Source organism: Geotrypetes seraphini, chromosome 2 (assembly GCF_902459505.1).
Source record: "Geotrypetes seraphini chromosome 2, aGeoSer1.1, whole genome shotgun sequence".
Lineage (NCBI taxonomy): Eukaryota > Metazoa > Chordata > Amphibia > Gymnophiona > Dermophiidae > Geotrypetes > Geotrypetes seraphini.
This window is the reverse complement of record NC_047085.1, coordinates 139,879,404-139,905,783: the sequence shown is the minus strand read 5'-3', so window position 1 is coordinate 139,905,783 and position 26,380 is coordinate 139,879,404. Positions and strand designations below refer to the sequence as shown.

At 44.5% G+C, this 26,380-nt stretch overlaps 1 protein-coding gene across 3 annotated transcripts in view; it reads right to left on the bottom strand.

Moving 5' to 3' along the window:
* The window catches only part of LOC117355387 (ankyrin repeat domain-containing protein 29-like), a 119,195-nt gene that overhangs the window by 47,559 nt on the left and 45,256 nt on the right, over nucleotides 1-26,380 (bottom strand). For all 3 annotated transcript variants that reach the window (XM_033933872.1, XM_033933873.1, XM_033933871.1), the window contains exons 2-4: nucleotides 24,148-24,258; nucleotides 14,461-14,559; nucleotides 1,290-1,388 (exon numbers count right to left, since the gene is read on the bottom strand). In XM_033933872.1, coding sequence (XP_033789763.1) covers nucleotides 1,290-1,388; nucleotides 14,461-14,541 — 180 coding nt within the window. In that variant the 5' untranslated portion in view covers nucleotides 14,542-14,559; nucleotides 24,148-24,258. The remainder of the gene's footprint in view (nucleotides 1-1,289; nucleotides 1,389-14,460; nucleotides 14,560-24,147; nucleotides 24,259-26,380) is intronic.

Genomic DNA, 26,380 nt, shown 5'->3' with positions numbered 1-26,380 from the left:
TTGAAAAGTTGACAGCGAAAGCTAGAAGGATGCTAGGTTGCATAGGGCCAATAGGAAAAAGGAGGTATTGATGCCCCTGTATAAGACTCTGGTGAGACCTCATTTAGAATATTGTGTACATTTCTGGAGGCCACACCTTCAAAAAGATATAAAAAGGATGGAGTAAGTCCAGAGGAAGGCTACTAAAATGGTATGTGGTCTTCATCATAAGGCGTATGGGGACAGACTTAAAGATCTCAATCTGTATACTTTGGAGGAAAGGCATGTGAGGGGAGATATGATAGAGACGTTTAAATACGTACATAATGTAAATGCTTATGAGTCGATTCTCCTTCATTTGAAAGGAAACTCTGCAATGAGAGGGCATAGGATGAAGTTAAGAGGTGATAGGTTCTGGAGCAACCTAAGGAAATATTTTTTTTACAGAAAGGGTGGTCGATGCGTGGAAACGTCTCATAGAAGAGGTGGTAGAGACAGAGACTGTGTCTGAATTTAAAATGGCCTGGGATAGGCACCTGGGATCTCTCAGAGAGAGAAGGAGATAATGGTTACTGTGGATGGGCAAACTAGATGGGCCATTTGGCCTTTATCTGCCATCATGTTTCTATGTTTCCCCATTCCTTTTAAGTTGGGTGCAAGAGGCGTGCTCAGTACCTTCTGCTCCATGGCCAGTCTACAATGCTATGCCTCAGGCCCCTCCCCTTCCCCTCCTCCGGGATACAGAGAGAGCCTAAGGAAATCCCTGATTGGCTCAGATGCCTTAGACCCCTCCCTTGGGGAGGGGCCTGTGACATCTGAGCCAATTAGGGCCTTAAGTCCCTTCTCGTGGCCGGTGCTAAAAACCAAGCTACAGTTTTATAAAAGGGGGGGATTCAGTGAGTATTCTGTAATTTGTTTCACACAGAGCACCCTGTACAGAATACTGTCTTAGCGTGGATCATAAGAGTACCTAACTTTGGGTGCCATTTACTGAATCTGGCCCTAAATGTGGCATAAGTTGGCAGGCAGTGTGATTCTTCTTTTTTAACATTATTGTTATTTCAACAGGTTTTATTTTTGCTTTGTTTTTGATTACACTGAAATCAACAACAGCTGACCCTGTTGCTTCACTTTATAATAGGGAGTTCTCAGTGCTCAAGCACAAATATTGTTTTGCTCTAGTGCTCACAGAACATGCAGCAGGGAAATGATATTATAAGCCTACTGGCACGTTATCTCTCAGGACCAACAGGAAATAACAACAGCCGCTGCCAAAGCTCACTCTTGTGAACACAGAATGTTGGTCTTACTTTGGTTGGGAATTCAGTGGAGGCTCCGAATTCGAAGAGAAATCTCACAACATCATCTTGGCCTTGTTGTGCGGCAAAAAACAGAGCCGTGGAGCCTGTCTGAAAGAGAGGTATGCAGTTAAAACACCCACTTAACGTTATGCGAGAGCATGAATGTTCAGCTCTGTGTGGTAGCTGAGTTTACTAGAGAGAAAAGAATGACAAAACAAGTCACAACTCAGTCATTCCATGTCAAGAGCATAATAAAAAAGCCATAAAGTTCATATTGCTAACATACAATGCACATCCTTCTCAAGAACATGAAATCATTGATATGATACTGTAGGAATTATACTGATTCTTTCATGAGACAATATTATGTGATAAATGAACTTTTCCAGCATTTTAAAACACTTTAGATTATAGGGACAGAGTCAAGACTCAAGACTTGTATATGGGCCGGGTAGCCTTGCTTTATTGCTAAAGGAGAGCAGAACTGACCCAAGAGGCATTTTCTGGAAAATAAAGTTCAATCGCTTGTCAAATAATGATGTTACAGTTTGTATAACATACCTTTGTCCAAAGCAATGTAAAGGAGTCATTTTCATACTCAGACTCAAACCCTCAGGCTCATGCCATATTGACAACCATTTCCACCTCTCTTAACAATTCTATTTTGTTAGACTTCAGCACAAATTACTCCTAAATCCAGGCCAGGTTTCAACTGGGATACCCAGGATCTGGGTATTCACAAATAAATAAAGGTAACCCTTTACCTTGGCAGTCTTCTGTTTCTTCTCATGCAATCCCTGGGCACTTAGTTCTTAAGACTGGGTTCAACCAGTGGTCTCAAACTCGCGGCCCGCCAGGTACTATTTTGAGGCCCTCGGTATGTTTATCATAATCACAAAATTAAAATAAAACAGTTTCTTGATCATATGTCTCTTTAGCTATAAATTACAATATTATTATTAAATCTTAGCCATAAGGAAAGATTTATAAACTATAAAGAGTTTTACCTCATGCAAAATTGTAATTTCTGTAATAAGACATTAACTATTTTTTTCTGAGGCCCTCCAAGTACCTACAAAACCAAAATGTGGCCCTGCAAAGGGTTTGAGTTTGAGACCACTGGGGTACAACCTTCTGAGTTAGGGCTACTCCTCACAGGCACTTCAGCTAGGCCACACCTGGGAAGATTTCTTCACTCAGGTTAGGGTTACCAGACCTCTGGATTTCCCAGATGTGTCGTCCTTTTGAGGACATGTCCGGGGGCTCCGGACGTCTTTTCAAAACCCGGCACTTTGTCTGGGTTTTGAAAAGCTGTGTGCGCATGTGCGGCTGTCGTGTGATGATTCCTCCCTGCCCGATAAGAGCAGGCAGTGGGGAGGGGCTTGGGAGCAGGATTAGGGTGGGGTGGGTGTAACTAGGTGGGGCTAGGGGGGTCCGGATTTTCCAAAAGGAAAATCTGGCAACCCTAACTCAGGACCTCCCTCCATGAGACCTCTGCACTCGGGGCCTCTCTGATCTGTTTTGACCCAGGGCACTTGGCCAGCTCCATGTCTAAGCCCTGCCCCTCTGGCTCAGCAGGTTAGTGCCACTTGCTCTAAAGCGGATCAACTTCAACACAATTGAGGAAGTGTTCATAGGGAAACCTACCGCTATACCACTCACTACCTCACAGGTACTTAACTGGTTAAGTGTCCCTCTGGCTCAGCAGGTTAGTGCCACTTGCTCTAAAGCGGATCAACTTCAACACAATTGAGGAAGTGTTCATAGGGAAACCTACCGCTATACCACTCACTACCTCACAGGTACTTAACTGGTTAAGTGACAGCTGGCCGCACACACCTAGATAGTCAATGCCAGTGTCCAGACATGACCCAGTATTGAATATCCAGGCAAACAGCCACCAGTGGTGAAAAATCGCTGACCCTGATAGTTGAATATTTACCCAATGTTTTTGTGCCAGTTATACAGGGATTTGAATCAATGAGTGACAAGTTTGCATAAATATTTGAATGAAACTATCCACATGTGGTCATATGCAAACTCTAAATCTGCCCATTAGGACAGTAGCAAATTTGTGAATACTTTTCCCTTCTTTATTTTTCAGTTTGTATAGTATTAGTGCTGAAATAACCTAAAGTAAGCAGAAACTACAGTTACATAGAGACAGGGAGTCAGCTCTCCCTAATATTTATTTTGCATGAATTTAACCCTTTGTCTTGCACATTTTTTTCTGGTTTTAGGTTTTGTCAATTTTATTGCTTTTGGTATAACACTTTATGTAAAATAATATCCTGAAAATTAACAGGAAGTCTAGCCTTTGCTGTTTCCAACAATGAATGATTTTTTTTTTTTAAATACGTAGAGCATTTCCAGGAATTCACTGGGTGTACAGTATCTAACTTTTAGGGCTCCTTTTACGAAGGCGCGTTAGGGCCTTAACGCGCGGAATAGCGTGCGCTAAAATGCTGCGCGCGCTAGCCACTACCACCTCCTCTTGAGCATGCGGTAGTTTTTTGGATATCGTGCACTAATCTGATGCATGCGCTAAAATCGCTAGCGCACCTTCGTAAAAGGAGCCCTTAAAGTAGCACAAATACGTTCTGGTTTATAGTTTTTAGAATTGCTACTCATAACACTAGACAAAGATAACTTGTATTTTGGATGTAAAAAAGTATGATTTTGTTGATACCGTTGATATAGCTATCTAATTCTTATCCCACCCTTTTACAGAACCATAGCAAGGTTTTTAGTGCCGGCTGCGACAATAACAGCTCTGATGCCCATAGAATCCCTATGAGCGTCAGAGCTGTCACGGCCATAGATGGCGCTAGAAATGTGCTTCGGTTTTGTAAAAAGGGGGGTTAGATAGGTATCGACAAAATCATACTGAGCCAGGATTCTCCTGGTTAAAGAAGAATATAAATGCCTAACTAAATTAAATTGTATTATACTGGTAATTGAAAATACCAGAATTAGTCGTGTACAAGGTACTCCATTCATTCATTCGTAGAGTAATGAAACATTTAATACCAGCAATGTTCTGCTTCTGTGCTCAAGGGGAGTCCGAAATACACGCCCTTATTCATTATAAAGTGCAGGGAGCCCCATCAGTTGGGATAATGGTGGCTATATTATAGAGCAGTGGTTCCCAAACCTGTCCTGGGGGACCACCAGCCAGTCGGGTTTTCAAGATATCCCTAATGAATATGCATGACAGAGATATGGATATAATGGATGTGACAGGTATGCAAATCTCTCTCATGCATATTCATTAGGGATATCTTGAAAACCCGACTGGCTGGTGGTCTCCCAGGACAGGTTTGGGAATCACTGTTAGAGAGACCTTTTTTTAAAGAGAGCTTTCGGTAAACCAACACTCTCTCAGGACCACTAACATGCTATTAGCCTCCCAATTATTTCACTGTCAGCTGAAATCATCCACCACTTGGCATGGACACAGATACTTTTATAGGCAGGCAGATGCACAATATTGAAGTGGCTGAACTTTTTACAGATATAGGCAGGGTTTGTTCTTCTTTCTTCTACCAGGCACAAAAGGCTCTAGCAAAGCATATAATTACCGTAGTTTGAAAAAGGAGGCATAGATCAATCACAGATAATTAATATATGTGCATATGCATTTATAAAGAGATTCACCCAAGATGGTGTATAGCAAGTATATGACATAAATCTAACAGCCTTGTTAAAAGCATATAATAGTAAAATGGTTAAATAAATTTACTTTATAACCAGACACCATAGAAAACTTCCCTATCAAAGTAAACAGCCTTTTCAAAGATGACGCCTTCAAGAAAGTCAAGTTATCTGCATATGCAGCCAGTTTACAATGTACATCAGGGCTGCCCAATTCCGGTCCTTGAGATCTACTGGCAGGCCAGGTTTTCAGGATATCCACAATGAATATGCATGAGAGAGATTTGCCTGCACTGCCTTCTTGGTATGCAAATCTCTCTCATGCAAGTTCATTGTGGATATCCTGAAAACCTGGCCTGCCAGTAGATCTTGAGGACCGGAATTGGGCAGCCCTGATGTACATCATTATAACTCACACCCTCAGTCTGTCCACAGTTTCTGACTGCAATTTCCAATGCAATATTAAACAGTAATGGAGACAATGGACACCCTTGCTTAGTACAACAAAATAGACGTAAAGCATCAGACAGACAACCATTTACATATACTCGAGCCATAGGCGCCACATATAATAATTGCACCATGTCAGTAAATCGTGCTCCCACACCAAACCATTTCAATACTCTGAACAAAAAAGGCCATTCTATTCTATTGAATGCCTTTTCTTTGTCTAATGACAAAGCAACATAAGGGTCAGGTAAACACGGTGAAATTGACAATATGGACCAGGAAGTGTGAGAATTGTCCATTGCAGATCTGCCTTGCATAAACCAACTCTGATCTGGATGAATTAACAAAGGTAGAATCCTAGAGAGTGTCAGAGAAAATCTTTGCATATATTTTGCAGTCCACCTCAATTAAAGAAATAGGCCTATAGTTCTCCACCCGAGAGGCATCTTTTCCTGGCTTAGGCAGAACCATAATACGAGATTCACCAAAACAAACTTTATTTTCACCTTTATCCAATAACGCCTAGTACGGTAATACTGCAACAAATAAGGAACCAATAAATCTTGACAGGCAATCCATCAGGACCGGGAGCCTTTCCATGAGAAAGATCCTTGATTGCATCTTCTAACTCTCTAACAGTCAGATTACAGTTTAATAGTTGTTGCTGAGACAACACAGGATGTGGCAAAAAATCCAAGAAATTATCCAAGAGTTTACTAGAAAAATCTATTTTCAACCTATTGAGGCTACTATAAAAATTCTGAAACTCTCCCACTATATCCACATCATTCATTAGCAAAATACATGAATTACTCTGAATTAATGGCACTCTAGACCTGCCCTGCTTCTCCCGCAAATAAAGTGCCAAGAGATGGCTTGATTTATTATTCTCTGAGTAATCTAGGGATTTACACATAAAAAGTAGTTGGCCAGCCTCTTTGCTCAACATAGCATTATAGGTGTACTTCAATTTCTGCGGTCTACTGCAGCGAAGGAACAATAAGCCACAGTGGTTTACTGCGGAGATCTCAGACCTGATCAAGGAGAAGAAAAAAGCATTCATCTCTTACAAACAATCAGGGAAGCAGGACTCTAGAGCAGACTACCTGGCCAAATCAAAAGCCGTCAAAACAGCAGTCAGGGAGGCTAAATTCCTCATGGAGGAGTCTCTAGCAAAGAACATCCAGAAGGGAGATAAATCCTTCTTCAGGTATATCAGTGATAGAAGAAAAAACTCAGGCGGGATTGTACGTCTTAGGAAACCAGACGGAGACTATGTGGAAAAGGATTCGGAAAAAGCCCAACTATTAAATGAATACTTCTGCTCAGTCTTCACCCGAGAAGCGCCAGGGCTCGGCCCTCAGCTACAGACAAGGGTTGGCTCAGTTAACCCGTTTAGTAACTTTGAGTTTACGCCCAGCAGTGTCTACGGTGAGCTGTCAAGGCTCAAGGTTAGCAAGGCAATGGGGCCGGACAACCTGCACCCCAGGGTGCTTAGGGAGCTGACTGATGTCTTGGCGGAGCCACTGTCCGCGCTCTTCAACCTCTCCCTTAGTACAGGCAGCGTCCCGTTGGACTGGAGGACGGCTAACGTCATTCCACTCCACAAGAAAGGCTCAAAGATGGAGACAGCAAACTACAGACCAGTGAGTCTAACATCGATAGTGAGCAAACTAATGGAAACTCTAATCAAACACCAATTAGATAAGATCCTGGATGAGGAGAATCTACGGGATCCCCGACAACATGGATTTACTAAGGGGAGATCCTGCCAATCCAACCTGATCAGCTTCTTTGACTGGGTAACGGGGAAGCTGGATATTGGGGAGTCCCTGGACATCGTGTACCTGGACTTTAGCAAAGCATTCGATAGCGTACCACACCGCAGGTTACTGAGCAAGATGAGTTCTATAGGATTAGGTGACACATTGACGAAATGGGTTGGGAGCTGGCTTGGAGGTAGGCTCCAAAGGGTGGTGGTGAACGGCACCCCCTCCGAAATGACGGAGGTGATTAGCGGAATACCACAGGGCTCAGTCTTGGGCCCAATCCTATTCAACATCTTTATAAGAGACTTGGCAGAAGGGCTTCGAGGTAAAATAACATTATTCGCCGATGACGCCAAACTGAGTAATGTAGTGGGCAAATGCACAACAGACGAAGATTCAGTGCCCGACAACATGATGCACGATCTACTCCTACTGGAGCGATGGTCTAGGACATGGCAACTCAACTTCAATGCCAAAAAATGCAATGTTATGCACCTGGGCAGCCAGAATCCATGCAAGTCTTATACCCTTAATGGCGAGATCCTAGCAAAAACGGTAGCAGAACGAGACTTGGGGGTAATCGTCAGTGAGGACATGAAGTCTGCCAATCAAGTGGAGCAGGCTTCGTCCAAGGCAAGACAAATCATGGGCTGCATACGAAGGGGTTTCGTCAGTCGTAAGGCGGAAGTCATTATGCCATTGTATAGATCCATGGTGAGGCCCCACCTGGAATACTGTGTGCAATTCTGGAGGCCGCATTATCGCAAGGATGTGCTGAGACTGGAGTCGGTGCAAAGAATGGCCACCCGGATGGTCTCGGGACTCAAGGATCTACCATACGAAAAACGGCTTGACAAATTACAGCTATACTCGCTCGAGGAGCGCAGAGAGAGGGGGGACATGATCGAGACGTTCAAGTATCTTACGGGCCGCATCGAGGCGGAGGAAGATATCTTCTTTTTCAAGAGTCCCACGACAACAAGAGGGCATCCGTTGAAAATCAGGGGCGGGAAACTACGAGGTGACACCAGGAAATTCTTTTTCACTGAAAGAGTGGTTGATCGCTGGAATAGTCTTCCACTACAGGTGATTGAGGCCAGCAGCGTGCCTGATTTTAAGGCCAAATGGGATCGGCACATGGGATCTATTCACAGGGCAAAGGTAGGGGAGGGACATTAAGGTGGGCAGACTAGATGGGCCGTGGGCCCTTATCTGCCGTCTATTTCTATGTTTCTATGTTACTTATCTGATCCACAGAAATTACCCTGAGACTTTTTTGTTCTAAGTCTAGAATTTCCTTTTCCATAATTTCTAATTCTTGTCTCTTTTGTATCACCTTTTAAGACACATAATTAATCACCACTCCCCTAACTGTAGCTTTATATGCCTCCCCCCATATATAAGCAGTCAAAATTATGTGGGTACTGGCTCGATATTCAGTGCTGGCACCTGCATAGCTAAGCAAACAGACTTAGGACAGCTCCAAAGCTGTTCTAAATCTGGCTGCTTAGCTATGTGGGTGCTGACATTGAATATTGCTGACACTGCATAACCTGGGGCTCCTCACCAGTGCTGCTCTGCCCACGTTTTAGTTGGGTGGTCCAAGGAGATATTCAGCGGTACTCTCCAGCGGCAAATAGATCTCCAGTTAAACGCTGCTGAATATCCCCACTTAGGCAGCTGGAAGTGATTTAAACAGGCAGGAGAGGCTCCTGCCTGCTTAAATTGCTCTAAATATCAGCCCTATAAAGGTTTATTTTTATTTTTTTTTTAATTCTTTATTTTCATTTTATAGTATTGACATAATATTAGTCAAAACAAAGAAAATAATACAACTCCAGTTCAAACTTTAAAATGAGACCATAATCAATAAAGAAGATATACATTAGAAATACAAAAACAAAGCAAAAGTTTTCCTTTCTCATACGGCAAAAATATTAAACCCAAATATAAATTTTACTGGTTTGTATCATTAGACCTCAATTAAGAGGGGAGAAAGCTTTACAATGGCTGAAATCTTAATCAAATAATACAAAGAAAATAAAAGATGGTAGCGAGGAAGAACAAAAACCTTGTACGGTACTTGAGCTAGGTTGAGACTGAAATTCTCTCAAGAATTTAAAATTTGCTTTTTAGCAGAAATAAATTTTGTCAGCTGCTGAGGTTCAAAGAAAATAAATCTATTCCCTTGATAGGTCATTACACATTTACAGGGGAATCTGAGTACAAATGTCGCACCTAACTGCAGAACCCTTGGTCTCAAAATAAGAAATTGTTTTCTTCTCTTTTGGGTCATTCGTGACACGTCTGGATACATTCTCACTATTTTAGTCATGAATGGTACATCTTTAAACTTAAAAAACATTTTAAGCATCCATTCCCCGTCAGCATCAATAGCAAATTGTACAAGTAGCGTAGCAGTTGCCGGTATCTCTTCACCTGACCTGATCCAAACTATCAGCAGACAAATTCTGCTGGTTTGATTTTTGAACAGATACTCTGGTAGGTAAATAATATATTTTAGTGAGAGGCGGATAGGAGGTATCGGGAACTTTCAAAACTTCTTTCAAATACTTTTTAAATGTATCCTGCGCTGAGATAAGTGGTAATTTTGGAAAGTTAATAATCTGAAGATTACTTCTTCTAGTCATATTTTCCAACATTTCCACCTTGAAATTAAGGTTTCCACTATCTCTTACCCAGACCGACGCCTGGGATTCCACTGTTTTTATTCTAGTTTCATGTCCATCCACTTTATTTTCAACGCTGGATATCCTATTTTTCATTTCCAAATTTTCAGACACAACAGAGGTATAACGTGTGGTAAGTTGCTGCATTTGGGTTCCCAAAGAGATTTGCAAACTAGATATTGCTTCCCAAATTGTCTCCATATTGAAAACCTTGGGTCTCTGCATTGGTATCAGTTCAACACCCAGATCCTCTGATGAAAAAGTACCTGGAACTTCAGCAGGCGATGAAGTCAGTGTCAGGAAATCCTGAGGCAATTTCTGTTCTAACTCCTCCGAGTGCTCTGATAGTCGATTTGGCTTCACCACTCCTCCTGCTCCCGATCTCAGCAGGTCTGGAGAGTGAACACCCCGGGACATTTTCTCCACCGTTGACTGATCAAACGCCCCCGAACAACTTGGAGGACTTTGCTCTTCCATCGACTGGTCAAACACCCCCGGGCGACTCGGAGGACTCCGCTCTTCCGGGGTTAGTGATGTTGCCTCGAGGGAGAGCTGTAACGCTTCAGCCAGCGTGTCTCTCCCAGCCGAGAAATCCTCCGGCTGTGTTGGCGTCCCTCGCTGAAGAAAAGCGTCCATTGGGCCCGAAGCTGCTGGCGAAGATTCATCGGGAAAAACCCGAAGTTTAGATTTTCGTTTCACCATTTCAAAGGTAAGAGCAGCCCGGGAACATCCGTGGCGTCTAACTCCAGCTGCCCGCGGCCATCTTCCTTAAGCCACTCCCCCATAAAGGTTTATTTTATTTAGATTTTGTTTTTGGGTGGTAGCTCAAGGTGAGTTACATTAAGGTACACTGAATATTTTCCTACCCCTGGAGGCTTCATAATTTCATTTTGTACCTGAAGTAATGTGGGGTTAAGTGACTCACCCAAGATCACAAGGAGTATGTGTGGAATTTGAACTAGGAACCTCTGAATGTCAGGCATGGTGCTCTGAGGAGCTAAGTGGAGGGATGTTTAAGGTTATACATACTTTAATTCAGGGATGGGCAACCTCGGTCCCCAAGAGCTGCAGTTCAGTCGGGTTTTCAGGATTTCCCCAATGAATATGTATGAGATCTATTTGCATGCACTGCCTCCATTGTATGCAAATAGAAATCCTGAAAACCTGACTGGATTGCGGCTCTCATTGCTCACCCCTGCATCTTATCTCCAGTATCACAGAAGATGTCAGCCTGGTCAAAATGTTGAACAGCACAACCTTGAAACAGGAGAAACACCATCACAAGTTGATATCACACAGATGTCCAAAAAACTGGTGTACTTTATTAACTCAATGACTCGACATGCATGTGTTTCGGCCAACTTGGCCTGCCTCAGGAGTCTTACGATGTGTCACACCAGATCATACAACGCAAAATATGTCACAAGATAAAATCAATAAATGTAGAATAGGACATTTGGTAAAGCTTAAAGCTAATGCGAGTGTTTATGAGTGGTGGCATTTTTAGATTCATCTTGGATTCATTACTTAGTGTCTTATTCTACATTTATTGATTTTATCTTGTGACATATTTTGTATTGTATGACCTTGTGGTAACACATCGTAATACTCCTAAGGCAGACCAAGTTGGCCGAAACACGTGCATTTCGAGTCATTGAGTTAATAAAGAACACTGGTTTTGGGGACATCTCTGCTGTCTTTCTGTGTGATGCCAAATGTTTAACACCCATCCTAGGGCAGTATGGTACTTGGCTTCCCTTTAGACCAGTGGTCTCAAACTCAAACCCTTTGCAGGGCCACATTTTGGATTTGTAGGTACTTGGAGGGCCGCAGCATCCTCCAGCTTTTCCCCAGCCTCCTGGTCTTAGTTTCAACTAATTACCGCAGCCTGCAGAAAGGATCGCCGGTGATGTAGCGTTCCTTGTAGAGAGCTGCACGGGAACGGGGATGACGGGAATCCCGCGGGACCCGCGGGGATCCCGCGGGTTCTCCCTTTGGGTCACGGGGATCCCGTGGGGATGCCCCCTAGGGTCGCGGGGATCCCATGGGGACGCCCCCTAGGGTCGCGGGGATCCCGTGGGGACGCCTCCGAGGGTCGCGGGGTTCCTGCGGGGTTGGATCGCAATGCACTGCATTCGAGCCGCGAGGGTAGTCTCCTCCTCCTTACCTGCACTGTCGCAGCACACAGCCGAACGGAAGTCTTCCCGATGTCAGCGCTGACGTCGGAGGGAGGGCTTAAGCAAAGCCCTCCCTTCCTCCGACGTCAGCGCTGACATCAGGAAGACTTCCGGTCGGCTGTGTGCGGCAGGGCAGGTAGGAAGAAGGCAATGGCGAACGAAAGAGGGGGGAGGGGGCGGTCCGCCCCGAAGAATGTGCACAGCTGGTCAGGTCCCCCGATCGACCGACAACAGGCCCGGCCGACAAACCTCCCTGCCCTGTAGCCGCGAATCTAAATTACCTCTTACAGCAGCTTCAATACTCCAGCTGCTGTAAGAAGGTAATTTAGATTCGCGGCTACAGGACAGGGAGATTTGTCCGACCGGGCCTGTTCTGTTGTCGGTCGGGTGCGGAAACGCCACAAAGGTAAGGGGCAGGGAGGGAGGAAAGGTGGAGTGGAGAAGAAAAGACGCTTAAGGGGGGAGAAGGCCGCTGAAAGCTCTGGGGAAGACAAAGGGGTGGAGAAGGACGCTGAAAGGACATGGGGTAAACGGGAGGAGGGGGGTAAACGGGAGGAGGGGGGGAAGGATGCTGAAAGCACATGTGGAAGACAGAGGGGGGTGAAGGACCCTGAAAGCACTGGGGAAGACAAAGGGGTGGAGAATGCCACTGAAAGGACATGGGGAAAACAGGGGTGGAGAAGGCCGCTGAAAGGATATGGGGAAGACAGAGGGGGGAGAAGGCCGCTGAAAGGACATGGGGAAGACAGAGGGGGGAGAAGGACGCTGAAAGGACATGGGGAAGACAGAGGGGGGAGAAGGACGCTGAAAGGACATGGGGAAGGCAGAGGGGGAGAAGGATGCTGAAAGGACATGGGGAAGACAGTGGGGGGAGAAGGACGCTGAAAGGACATGGGGAAGGCAGAGGGGGGAGTAGGCCGCTGAAAGGACATGGGGAAGACAGAGGGGGGAGAAGGACGCTGAAAGGAAATGGGGAAGGCAGAGGGGGGAGAAGGATGCTGAAAGGACATGGGGAAGACAGTGGGGGGAGAAGGACGCTGAAAGGACATGGGGAAGGCAGAGGGGGGAGAAGGATGCTGAAAGGACATGGGGAAGGCAGAGGGGGGAGAAGGATGCTACCTGACAGGACATGGGGAAGATGGTGGGGGAGAAGGACACTGGAAGGAAATGGGGAAGAGGGAATGGGGAGAAGACCCTGGCAGGGAAGAAGACAGAGGTGCCAGACTATGGGGGGAGTGGAAGGAAAAAGATGGGTGCCAGACCAATTTGGGAGGGGGGAGAAAGGGAGAGGCACAGTAACAGAGCAAATGGAAGACACAGAGAGAAGAGAGGCAGTGGATGGAAGGAATTGAATGAGAATATGAAGAAAGCAGAAACCAGGCAACAAAGGTAGGAAAAAAATTCTTTTTTTTTTTTTGCTTAAGGATAAAGTAGTATATTAGTTGTGTTGATAAAAATTTATAAACATTAGAGGCTCTGGTAGAAACCCGTTTACAAAGTATGTATTCTTCCCAATTAATATTTCCAAATTAATAAAGTCTTTTTGCTTATTTTTAAATGGGTTTCTACCAGAGCCTTTAATTCAGTAGCATAATTAAATGAAATAACTATTTCTGTAGTTTATAGGGACGGGCGGGGACGTAGGGGATTCCTCGCGGGGACGGGCGGGGACGGAGGGATTACTTGCGGGGACGGGTGGGGACGGAGGGATTCCTCGCGGGGACGGGTGGGGACGGGTGGGAGTCCTCACGGGGACGGGTGGGGACGGGTGGGACTTTGGCGGGGACGGGTGGGGACGGGTGGGATTTCTGTCCCCGCGCAACTCTCTAGTTCCTTGCAGGCTGCCATCAGCCTCCACAGCACATTCCCTCTGCCGTGGTCCCGCCCCTCCTCTGATGCCAGGGGCAGGATCACAGCAGAAGGAACATGCTGCTGAGGATGACAGCAGCCTACAAGGATCGTTACAGTACTGGTAATCCTTTCTGCAGGCTGCAATAATTATATGAAGGTAAGAGCGGAAGGCCAGGGAGGAAGCCGCAGAACGCTACCAAGAGTGGGCAGCACTAGTATAGACAGCACTAGTACAAACCGCAGGCCGCAAAATAGCACTTGACAGGCCACATGTGGTCCCCTGGCCGCGAGTTTGAGACCACCGCTTTAGACCATATTGGAATGGAGTTTGAAGTAGAGAATGACAGGGGGACAAGGCATGATTTTAAAGTCTGTGAGGCTTGTGCAGAAGAAGAATGAGCTTGCAGGAATTGGGTAGGGACAGGGACAAAGCTCCCGGGGATGGGAGACTGAGATCCTGTGTCATTCTCTAGTTTGAAGATCAGTGCCACAGTTTAATTTCCAGTGAAAATAGAGACACATTCATGCCTATAACTAGTTACACTACTATAATCTTTCATGCAGCTTTAGAACACAGAGCCTTACCTACCTCTCTCTGTAGATTGATATCTGCTCCTTGTAAAACCAGTTCCCTCACACACTGCAGGTGACCAAAGTAGGATGCTACCATCAGAAGCGTTGAACCAAGCTGGGGAATGATAGAATGAATCTGTGAGCTGCTGCTAAGTGACTGTGACAAAAATCTGTGAAACTGTTCATTTTTGTGCAGTGTACGCTATCAACAATTTTTGGTACACTTACCAGACCAATTACTTGCAAAGTGGAAATATATGCAAGAAATGTATCACTCATGAAAGTTACTGAACTCACACACAGATCAACCAAAGATCCCTACCAGATAGCAATCCTTTTTACTATGAACACAAAAGCTAATGCATAGTTGTCTCTTCTCCACAGAAACAATATAATACAATACAGGAATCTATGCAGTTTACAATAAGAATTAGATCATGTTCTTGACATAACATATTACTCCTGATCGTAGGTTGTTAGAGAGAAAAGATTGAGGATAGAAGGTTGGCTATAGGGAGAATAGAAGGCTGGTTAAAGAGAAAACAGGTATGTGTTAAGTTTCTTCTGGAAGTCAAACAAATATTTCTTCACTTGCTACCCCTCACAAAAATGAGACTCCCAAAACTTCAGTGCAAAAATAATTTCAGGCAATAATTTGGGTGGAGCTAGATCAGTTATCAAATATTATAGTCTATGTATCTACTGGAATTTGAACTGTAGTATTCAAGGACCACAACCAAACCCAATTTTTCAGGAAGACTGCAATGAATATTCACCAATTATATTTGCATACATAATAAGAGCAACATTGAATCTCCATATCCTGGTTACTAAGAAAAAAAAACACCCCAAAAAGCAAAGACTTTTTTGGCCTCAGAAACCAGAATTGAGAATACCAGAGGGTTTTATGCATTAACCCATTGAGTGCCAGATCTATATATGTGGATACACAAGTGGTTTCTTGTTCTTATATGTGGCTTCTTGTGTCATTTGGGAGACTTTCCATTTTAGGGGGGATTTCACAAAACATTTTCTGGCTCTTTCCTGCAGTCCCCTGCCCCCTCCAGTGATCTAAGTCTCCCATCTGGCCCTCTCTCCCCTGGCTACCACTTCGGACCTTCCTCCCCACAAGACACTCCCCACCCCCCACTCCCAGTAGGCCCCTCTGGTGGTCTAACACCCATTCTCAGCCAGTTCCCACCTCCTAATATGGCATGCAATTAGTGCATGAATTAATATTTGCTAATTATCATACTAGTGCAATTATATTTACTGACCTCTTGCATTAATAGCACATGCTAATTCAGGTGTTAACCGCTTAATGCACTTTTGTATTTTATTATTTTAAAAATTTCTATACCGTTTAAAACTAAACAGTTTACAGAATTACATACATAATTTAAAACAAAATCATCATAACATAGTAATAGGATCCCTTTGATATATTATGCATGTTTTAAAATTGCATGTTTGTTATATGTATTTAAGATTATATGTGCTTTAATTGTCCTCACTGAAAACTTTGGATGAGCAGGATATAAATAAATATATAATGTTGTTTTTACTTATATAACATTGAAGTATGTAAATAAAATTTGAATGTACAGTACTCCCCCAAAATTTGCAGGGGTTCCGTTCCAGGAACCCCCGTGAATTTTGAGTCAAAAGGCAGGGGAGGCAGGAGAGGGCAGCTGGAGAGGCAGTAGAGGGCAGCTGGAGCGCTGGCGGGTGAAGAAATTCACTCGCGGTCTGCTCCGACTGCCTCTTCCTGTAGTAAAGTCGGGCTACAACAATCAGAAGCTGCTTTGACATGCAGTTCCTGATTGGTGTAGCCCGACTTACTACAGGAAGAAGCGGTCGGAGCAGACTGCGAATGAGAGAGTCTGCGATTTGCGAACCGCGAATTCACAGGGGAACACTGTATGTACATAAAAACATTACAGGCATTTATGAATGAAATGAGTACCCATGCCTATTACTTCTTTGACAGCAAGAGTGTTTCACCCTCTCTCATCTGGTAACTCACATAGGATGCAGGCATATTCTGACTCAGGTGGGTTTAATTTTGTCAGTTCCAGTCACTTGTAAATGCAGATGGTTGTGGTAAAAGTGGATAGCATAGCTGGTTTTAAGAAAGGTTTGGACAAATTCCTGGAGGAAAAGTCCATAGTCTGTTATTAAGACATGGGGGAAGCTTTTGCTTGCCCTGGATCGGTAGCATGGAATGTTGCTACGCTTTGGGTTTTGGCCAGGTACTAGTGACCTGGATTTGCCACCATGAGAATGGGCTACTGGGCTTGATGGACTTTTGGTCTGACCCAGTAAGGCTATTCTTATGTTCTTATGATGTTAGAGCATTAGCTGCTCTTTCACTTACAGGACCCAATACTTGAAAGGATTTAACCTGGCAGGAGAAGCTCCTGTGTGACTAAACCCCACTCAGCTAGATGGCCAACGATATTCAGTGGAATATTGGCCATTTTATCGGAACACAGTTTTTGTAGCACAGTCCATGCACTTGGTTTCATGCTGAGTTCTCAACATCCACATTTGCTTTTTGATGCAATAGCATAGCTTAGGACCCCTGAGGAAGGCGAGTTTGTCAAAAACGGACCGTGTTGGCTCCTTTTCATATGTGGTTTGCTTTTGAAAATTTAAAAATAGACTGAATAAAAGCCTGCATCAAGCACATCTCCACAGTTTCTTTTGTTATAGTCTTTCCATTCACTGTGGAACAGTTGGGTTTTCTTTTTTTTAATGATGTCTAACTAGTCTAGGCCCAGAGTTTGGGTGGAGCTGTGACTTAGCCAGTTAGCAGTGATATTTAGCGATATATGGACAAAACCGCACACAGACAATTGAGGGCAGACAATCGCGCGCAGGACGTCAGCATGCTGGATTCAAACACTATTTTACAGCATTCCAAGGGTGTGTGTGGGGAACCCCCCCCCCACACACACACACACACACTTTACTTAGAACTGTTGGCGCTCCCATTAAAGAGGAAACAGCCCTTTTCCCTCTTTTTTAGGGAAAAATTACACTTTCCTCTGTAATGAGGGGTCCCCCCCCTCCAATGGGAGCGCCAACAGTTCCTAAGTAAAGTGAGAGGGTCCTCCCACACCCCTCTTTGGACTGCTGTAAAATAGTGTTTGAATCCAGCGCACTGATGTCCTGTGCGCAATTGTCTGCCCTCAATTGTCCGCGTGCAATAGTTTCGTGCTGTTTTGACTCGTCACCATATTTAGCTGGCTAGCCAGCTAAGTGAGTGGATAAAGTTAGGACAGCATAAAGGTTGGGCACCAGTCTGAATTTTGGATGGTTCTTGGGTAACTTCCAAGTGAGTGCAGATACCTGGATATTCAGACATGCCCCAGGATTGGGAGAGTGTGGCATAGTGGTTAAAGCTACAGCCTCAGCACCCTGAGGTTATGGTTCAAACCCATGTTGCCCCTTGTGACCCTATGCAAGTCACTTAATCCCCCATTACTCCAGGTACACCTTCTCTATTTGTACGCTGTAATTCGCTGATTGTACAGCTCTCTTCACTGTGAACCGCTTAGAAGTCGCAAGATTATGACCGCCTAGAAGTCGTAAGATTATGGCGGTATAGAAAAAAGTTATTATTATTATTATTATAATGAGCCCACCAGGACAGACGGAGAAAATGCTTGAGTAGCTGACTAAATTCATGTAAGCCACTGTGAGCTCCCCTGGAAGAACAGTATAGAAAACTGAATGAATAAATATCTGGTGTTATTTTGGTCCACAGCTCTGACTGGCTTACAAGCTAGTTAGTCCCTTGGGTTGAATATCAGGCCCATCTTTAAGCTAAAGGAATTTTTGAAAGGAGAAAACAAAAGCTCAGGCCATGTAATTTAGTGCATAAGTATATTTAAAACCCTTGCTGTGACATAGAAACAATCTATTTTTGTATTGTAATGTTAATCACTGCTAATTTGTACAATAACTTGTTTCAAGCATTTTGTTTTGAATGAACTTATTAGATATCGAAATAAATATATACACACAGCATTTTATTCATCTGTTTCTTCTTATTACTGCTCAGTGGCTATCAATTACTCCAAGGCCATTATTAACTGTATTTGCTCACAAATGTTTGACTTCAGGCCAGGCTGCTTTATTGATATAATTTCTCCTGCTGATATCTTTGTTCTGACCACACTAACCTCACCCTTACTTTCATGCAGTAGTTGGTTTAAGCATCTGAAAAATTCAATACTGATGCAGAAAGCTGCTAGCTAATGCCAAATCTTGAATGGCAACTTGACCCACCCACATTTTTCATCTCTTTGCTCTCTGAATCCTGGGATATCTCCTGTTTGGCAATGAAAATTGTCAAAGGGAGATTTTTTTTTCCAAGTTGCCTATCACTAGGAATGTTGGCCTCTGGATGTCACTCTGTAAGGATGTGGAGATTAAGGGGGGGAGAGCTAAAGGGGGTGGGGATAACAGTTTCGGGATGGATGGAATGTTCTGTTTATTGGCTGTATTGTTAAAACAGATATATATATATATATATATATATATTTAAATTCTTTATTGATTTTTAAATAATAACAGTGCGCTACAATGAATTATCAAGAGCAAATCAGAAAAAGCACTTTACACATACAAACATTTTAAACAAATCATTTTCTCCCCCCTTCCCTTAACTAGCAATAATTAGAAATATATACTTATAACTATAGTTTCCATAAACTATATACCATACATAATATTACTATCCTCCCTCCCTCCCTCCCACCCTGGATGTACAAGGAAGTAATCTAATAAGGAAAAGTACGTCAGCTAATGTGACCCTATATATGTAGTCAATGGACTCCACACCTTATTGAATGCATTACAATGTCCTAAACATTCAGCGTTCACTCTCTCATACTTATAAGTTGACCATAAGTTTGCCCACCAAAATGTGTAATTAAGGGGTCCTTTTATCAAGCCATGCTAGCGGCAAGCAAAAAAACTAACGCCTGGTCAATGGAGACATTAGCGACTAGCACGGCAAGTGGTTTAACATGTGGTATTCTGCACGTTAAACCCCTACCGCACCTTGATAAAAGGACCCCTAAGTCTACCGCAATTCATCCAGTCCCAAATCAACAAGACGACCCAGAAAGCTTTTCTAACCATGAGAAATCTACGTAAAATCAGAAAATTCTTCAACCCAGCACAATTCAGACTAATTGTCCAATCCCTAGTCTTAGGTCTGCTGGACTACTGTAACTCCCTCTATCTTCCTTGTCCAGCCACTATGATAAAAAGACTCCAGACCATACAAAACACCACCCTCAGACTGATCTACTCACTCAGAAAATATGATCACATAACTACTGCCTTCTTAGACTCCCACTGGTTACCCATACAAGCACGAATTCAATTCAAATTCCACTGCCTATTATTCAAAGCGTTACATGGCTCTTCCCCTTCCTACCTAAACAACCGCTTAAACCAGATCTCCACCTCAAGACACAGAAGAACCCCAAACCCTTTTACCTTTCCCCCACTCAAAGGCACACTACGCAAGAAATTGTTTGACAACCTTCTGGCAACACAAGCAGCAAAACTCAACCATACCATCTCCAATCTGCTGACAACATCGGACGACTTCAAAACATTCCGAAAAGAAATCAAAACCCTGCTTTTCAAAAAATTCATCCAAATATCTTAACCATTCTTCACCTACCTCAAGATATTACTTCCCCAAATAACCCACCTAAACACCTTCCAAGCAAACAGACCCCAAAAATTAGATGGTAACCTTACCTACTCTAACTATATTCTCTTTGTCCATATCACACAGTTCGGCACTGTCATTTTACTATCCAACCCCTAAATCCCCTTAGGAATCTATCCAGCTATCTCTCCTCTGTCAAAAAAAAAAAAAAAAAAATTGTATCTTCACTGGAAAATGTCCAGTCAAATCTTTTGTAATCCGCCTTGAACTGCAAGGTATAGGCGGAATAGAAATCCGTAATGTAATGTAACCATCTGAATAGCTATTCCTGTCATTATTAAGAAAAACCGGCTTTTATACCGATCCAAAGACGGTTTAAGATGTAATATAGTACCACAAATTATGGCTTCATAAGTTAACGGAATTGATGCCTCAAGTACAAGATTAATTTGTCCCCACCTTCTTGGTATGCAAATCTCTCTCTCATGCATATTCATTGTGGATATCCTAAAAACCTGGCCTGCCAGTAGATCTCGAGGACCATACGTGGGCAGCCCTGCTGTAAGCTAATGAGATGGAAATTTCAAGCATGCAGAACTTGTATGCTAGTCAGGGTAAGCCTGCAGGACCCACATGCACAAAATCTCTGTTATAAGGGTGTCTTCACTGTGCGCATGCCTGAAGAAAATAAAAGTACCAGCACACATCTGCCCATGAATCAGAATATCTTCTATGCATAAATAGCCTCACAAAAATTTCTTGCACAGAGCACATGCTACATTTGGTGTTATGCAAGGGAGTCAATATTCAAGCCCACGCTTTTATCTGTGGACAGCCAGGGACCCACTTATGTATGGCCCAAGGCAGCTGCTACTTTTGCCTATAGGTAAAAGTGTCCCTAAATATTGACCTACGGTACTTGCAGAACATCAGGTCTAGCATATTCCCCTTTCCATGGGTGAAGAATTGATCACCTGTGTGAGTCCTAGTACTTATTGAAAAATTCTTCACAACTAAGTCAAAGCAGGGCAGGATTAATTCTTCGAGGGCCCATAGGTACACAAGTACACTGGGCCCCCTAGTCCTGCCCCGTCCCGTCCTATTTATTTACATGTTTTCTTATTTACTTATTTATTTCATAAGAACATAAGAAGTTGCCATCACTGGGTCAGACCAGAGGTCCATCACGCCCAGCGGTCCGCTCCCACGGCGGCCCATCAGGTCTGTGACCTGTGAAGTGGTTCCTGACCATTTCTGTAACCTACCTCTACATCTATCTGTAACCCTCAATCCCCTCATCCTTTAGGAACCTTCCTTGAAACCCTGTAGTGTGCTCTGGCCTATCACAACCTCCGGAAGTGCGTTCCATCTGTCCACCACCCTCTGGGTAAAAAAGAACTTCCTCGCATTTGTTCTAAACCTGTCCCCTCTCAATTTCTCCGAGTGACCCCTTGTACTTGTGGTTCCCCACAGTCTGAAGAATCTGTCCCTGTCCACCTTCTCTATGCCCCTCAGGATTTTGAAGGTTTCTATCATGTCTCCACTTGCATTTCTTTTTTTCTTTTATTCTAAAATTTTTAAAAACCCAAAGATTACCATACCAGTGCCAGTGTACAGTTTTAGTTCTATTTTTTGGACTAATACATTTTTAAATTAGCTTACAGAAGTCAAAACCTCTTTCCTTAGGTCAGTAAAATATACTGCTGTTACAGTATCCTGTCCTGACCTGAGGAAGAAGAATTTGGTTTCTGAAAGTTAGTCAAAAATGTATTAAAATTAGTCCAATAAAACGATCACCGTATTTCCATTTTCTGTTTATAAACATTTATCAACACAGCTACAATACTACTTTATCCTAAAGCAAAAAAAATTAAATATAATTTTTTTCTACCTTTGCCATCTTGATTTTCATATAGGCTCTCTATCAGGTGAATTATGTGTTTGGGTATTCCTATTTGCACTAGAGTTCTCCATAGCTTATTGTAATCCACAGTCAAAAGCTTTGCTGTAGTAGATGAAGCATGACTCTGATGGCACAAGTTCTCCTTACTTCCATCATTTAACCCCCTCTCTCTCTCACTCTTTCTTCTCCCCAATTCCATCATCTGCCCCCCTTCTCCCGACTTCCATCATCTGCCCTCTTCTCTCTCTTTCTCTCTCTCTCTCTCTCCACTCCAGGCAATTCCATCGCATTATCCTGCCCCCTTCTCCCCCCTCCAGTATATGCCCTCCATCCAGCAAGTGAGAAATCAGCAGCAGTGGTGAGGAGGTGAGGGCCCCTCACTGCTGCTGCTGCTTTCCCATATGCGCCTGATGTTGACAGTACAAGTTTTCCCCACTTCCATCATCTGCCCCATCTCTCTCTCTCTTCTCCCCCCTTCCATCATCTGCCCATTCTCCACTCTCCACTTCCATCATCTGTCGGGACAGGGCAGGTCCAGTGGCAGGCCAAGACAGGGCACAGGGCAGTCAATCCTAGTGGCTGGCAGGCAGGCAGCCCCCACCCCTGGTACCTTTTTAAAAATTCTGGCAGGCCCCCGTACCTTTTTTTAAATTCCAGCAGGGTGCCACCCCCGGGTACATTTTTAAAATTCTGGCAGCCCCCCCTTACCATTTTTTAACTCCTTCCATACCTTTTTTAAATTCCAGCAGGGTGCCCCCCACCTTTTTAAAATTCTGGAAGCCCCCCGTACTTTTTTTTTTTTTTAACAAACTACAGAAACACCCCAATCACAACAGGGCACCACAACAGCTAAATCCCAACAAACTTATACAGCAAACTGACAATAAGAATCCAATAAACCCCAGACACTTTTAATAGATGGCTTCACTTATGCTTGTAATTCTTAGCTTATATAGAGGAAAGCATGCATACTTAACTTCCCAAGTGCAATCATCCAGCCTTTTTAAAATTCTGGCAGGGCCCTCCCCCGTACCTTTTTTAACTCCTCTCTTACCTTTTTAAAATTCCGGCAGGGCCCCCCTTGTACCTTTTTTAAAACTCCTCCTGATGTCTTCTGGCAGCGGCAGAGTGGCGCACAAGGCAGGCGGCGCTCCCTGAATGGCTGCCATCAATTCTCGCGAATCTCACGAGAACTGATGGTAGCCATTCAGGGAGCGGCACAGGACCAGACAGCAAGCGCCTGTCTTGTGCGCCGCTCTGCCACTGCCGGAAGACATCAGGAGGAGTTTTAAAAAGGTACGGGGGAGGGGGGGCCCTGCCGGAATTAAAAAATGTAAGGGAGGAGTTAAAAAAAGGAACGGGGTGGGGGGGGAGGCCCTGCCAGAATTTTTAAAAGGTACGGTATTTGTTGTTTGCCCTCCTTCAGCGGGCCCCCATGACAAGTTTGGGCCCTAGGCACGTGCCTACTGGGTCTACCCGTTAATACGACCCTGAGTCAAAGTGACTAATATACATAGCTAGATATAGAAATTCCAATGGTTGTTCTGTGAGGGAAAAGAACTCAAGTGCTCACAGGTGCCAGATACAGAAAAATCTCATCTGATCACCGCAAACATGAGCTATCATTGCTCCTTATGTAAAACCCCCAGTCAGTGAATATATATTGTTAGTAACTTTACAACAGGGGTCTCAAAGTCCCTCCTCGAGGGCCGCAATCCAGTCGGGTTTTCAGGATTTCCCCAATGAATAAGCATGAGATCTATGTGCATGCACTGCTTTCAATGCATATTCATTGGGGAAATCCTGAAAACCCGACTGGATTGCGGCCCTCAAGGAGGGACTTTGAGATCCCTGCTTTACAACTATCAGTTCACATTTTAAAGTTTATGCATATTCATTGTGGATAGCCTGGAAACCTGACTGGGAAGAGGGTACTCCAGGATCGAGTTGAGAAACACTGCCCTAGCTCACCCAGAGAATGGAGAGCTGGCCCAGGAAAAAATTCTAGATCCTTTGTATGATTCTGCTATTTCCTGTTGCTTAGGGGGCTAGGGCAAGAGATTCGGGCAATCATTTCTGACATGCATGCCCCAGATACATACACAGTCTCTGCAGTCCACATCAACACGACCACTGTTCAGCAATAGCTGGAGGAGAGCCAGGTTTCCTTTCCGTGCAGCCCAGAATGCAGCATTGGCCAGGGGGGTTTCTTTCTGTGAGGAACAGCATAAGAAAAATGTCAGTGTACCGTGTATGAATCACCAAGAATTCCCATTGTTTTTATGCTATTGTAAGCCCCACTATAAATGTTTCCATGCAAGTTCTGCATGTAAATTTTTCTACAATTTATTAAGATTATTTGCAGTAGCTGCTCCTTGAGGCAGCCTGTTGTAGAAAAATACAGTCCACGCAAAAGCATAATCTTCTGGAAAATCTGTTCTTTGTTATGTTCAATCACTGCATATTCCACAGGTGAAGGATAATCTCATTAATTTTTTAAGATATGTTCTATTAAGTTTTTAAAACATTTTCATGAAAAAATAGTTTTAAACACTAAGGGGCTCATAATAATAATAAAAATATGTCTATAAAGTGGCCTAAATGGGTACTTAGATGATCAAAAAGCCTTATCATCCAAGTACCCTATCTAAAACCAGCTTAGGCTTTTCCCCTGCCTCTAAATGCATAGAGCGAAAAGAGGCGTTTTTAGAGGGGAAAGGGCGGGAGGTAGGCCGACCTAGTCATACAGCGGGTATAACCAAACCTTTTGACAGGTTGCCTAGTCGGCACTTATATGTTTTGACTTAGACCAAAAACAGGTATAAGTGCTGAAAAAGGGGCCGCTGAGCTGATCATAGCTGTCGGAATCAGCTCAGTGGTCCTGGCAACCTGCCTACCCCCCCCCCCCGCAGCAATGATCACGGCAGGAGAGATGGCTCATCTCTCCTGCCGCGATGGCAATCGCCCACCCCCCTGAACCGCGTCACTTCGGGGTGAGGATCGCAGCAGGGGAGATGCCCTGCAACGATCCTCACCCCGAAGTGCCGCGGTTCGGTGGGGTGGGCGATCGCTATCGCTGTAGGAGAGATAGCCAATCTGTCCTGCTGCAATCGCCCCTCTGACATGATTGGGGCAGGAGGGAGCCCAAGCCCTCCTGCCTGAACAACCCCCACCCTCCCTGACACAACCGGGGCAGGAGGGAGCCCAAGCCTTCCTGCCCGAAGAACAACCACCCCCTCATATGATTGGGGCAGGAGGGAGCCCAAGCCCTCCCCCCTAACCCCCACCCCCACTAAAATATGGGCAGGAGGGGTCTCAGGCCCTCCTGCCCCTACGCAGCCCCCCATCCGGCCCCCCCGCACCCACAATTGACCCCCCCGAACACCCCACCCCCACCTGCTAACCCGCAAGACCCCCCGCTGACCCTGCAACCTCCCACCCCCCACCCCCTGTACCTTAAGAATGTTGGCCGGACGGACGGGTTTCAAGCCCGTCTGTCAGGCCTGCTATCCTCAGAATGGTGAGCCTTAGGGCCCGATTGGCCCAGGCGCCTCAAGCCCTGCCCACAGGAGGGGTCTTAGGCGTTTGGGCCAACCGGAATTGACCCAGTTGCCTTAGGCCCCTCCTGTGGTCGGGGCCTTAGGCACATGAGCTGGGGGCTTTGGCTCCTGCTTCCCCCTCCATCGTACCACTGAGTAAGACAAAGAGAATTTTGGCTAGCACAAATGTTGTACCAGGAGGAGAAAAGGAGTAGTAAGCAGTGACAGGGTTATTGAGGCTTCTACACTAGCCTTAAGGTATAAGCTGCAATGGGGAAATCAGCCCACACACCACTGCTTCTAAGGTGGAGGATAAAGGAGTGAAGGAGTTTGAAGAAAAAATAGTGTAACCTGCTCCTGAGAAGCAAGAGAAGACAGAGAGAGCATCCCTGGGATCTGCATACAGAACAGCACCTGCAAGTGTAGAGGAGTAAAAGAACTAAAGCAGAGTCTCACAGGCGTGGAGATCCCAAAAGAAACCAATAAGAGACCGACACAGACTGAGTTATTGAGTGCCAATGGAGTGTGGATTAGTTTTTCCAATGGCCTTCCCCCAGTGATCACTGGTTCCAACCTGGACTCACCAACAAAACCAAATATAAGAACATAAGAATAGCCTTACTGGGTCAGACCAATGGTCTATCAAGCCCAGTAGCCCGTTCTCATGATGGTCAATCCAGGTCACTAGTACCTGGCCAAAACCCAAAGAGTAGCAACATTCCATGCTACCGATCCAGGGCAAGCAGTGGCTTCCCCCATGTCTTTCTCATTAACAGACTATGAACTTTTCCTCTGG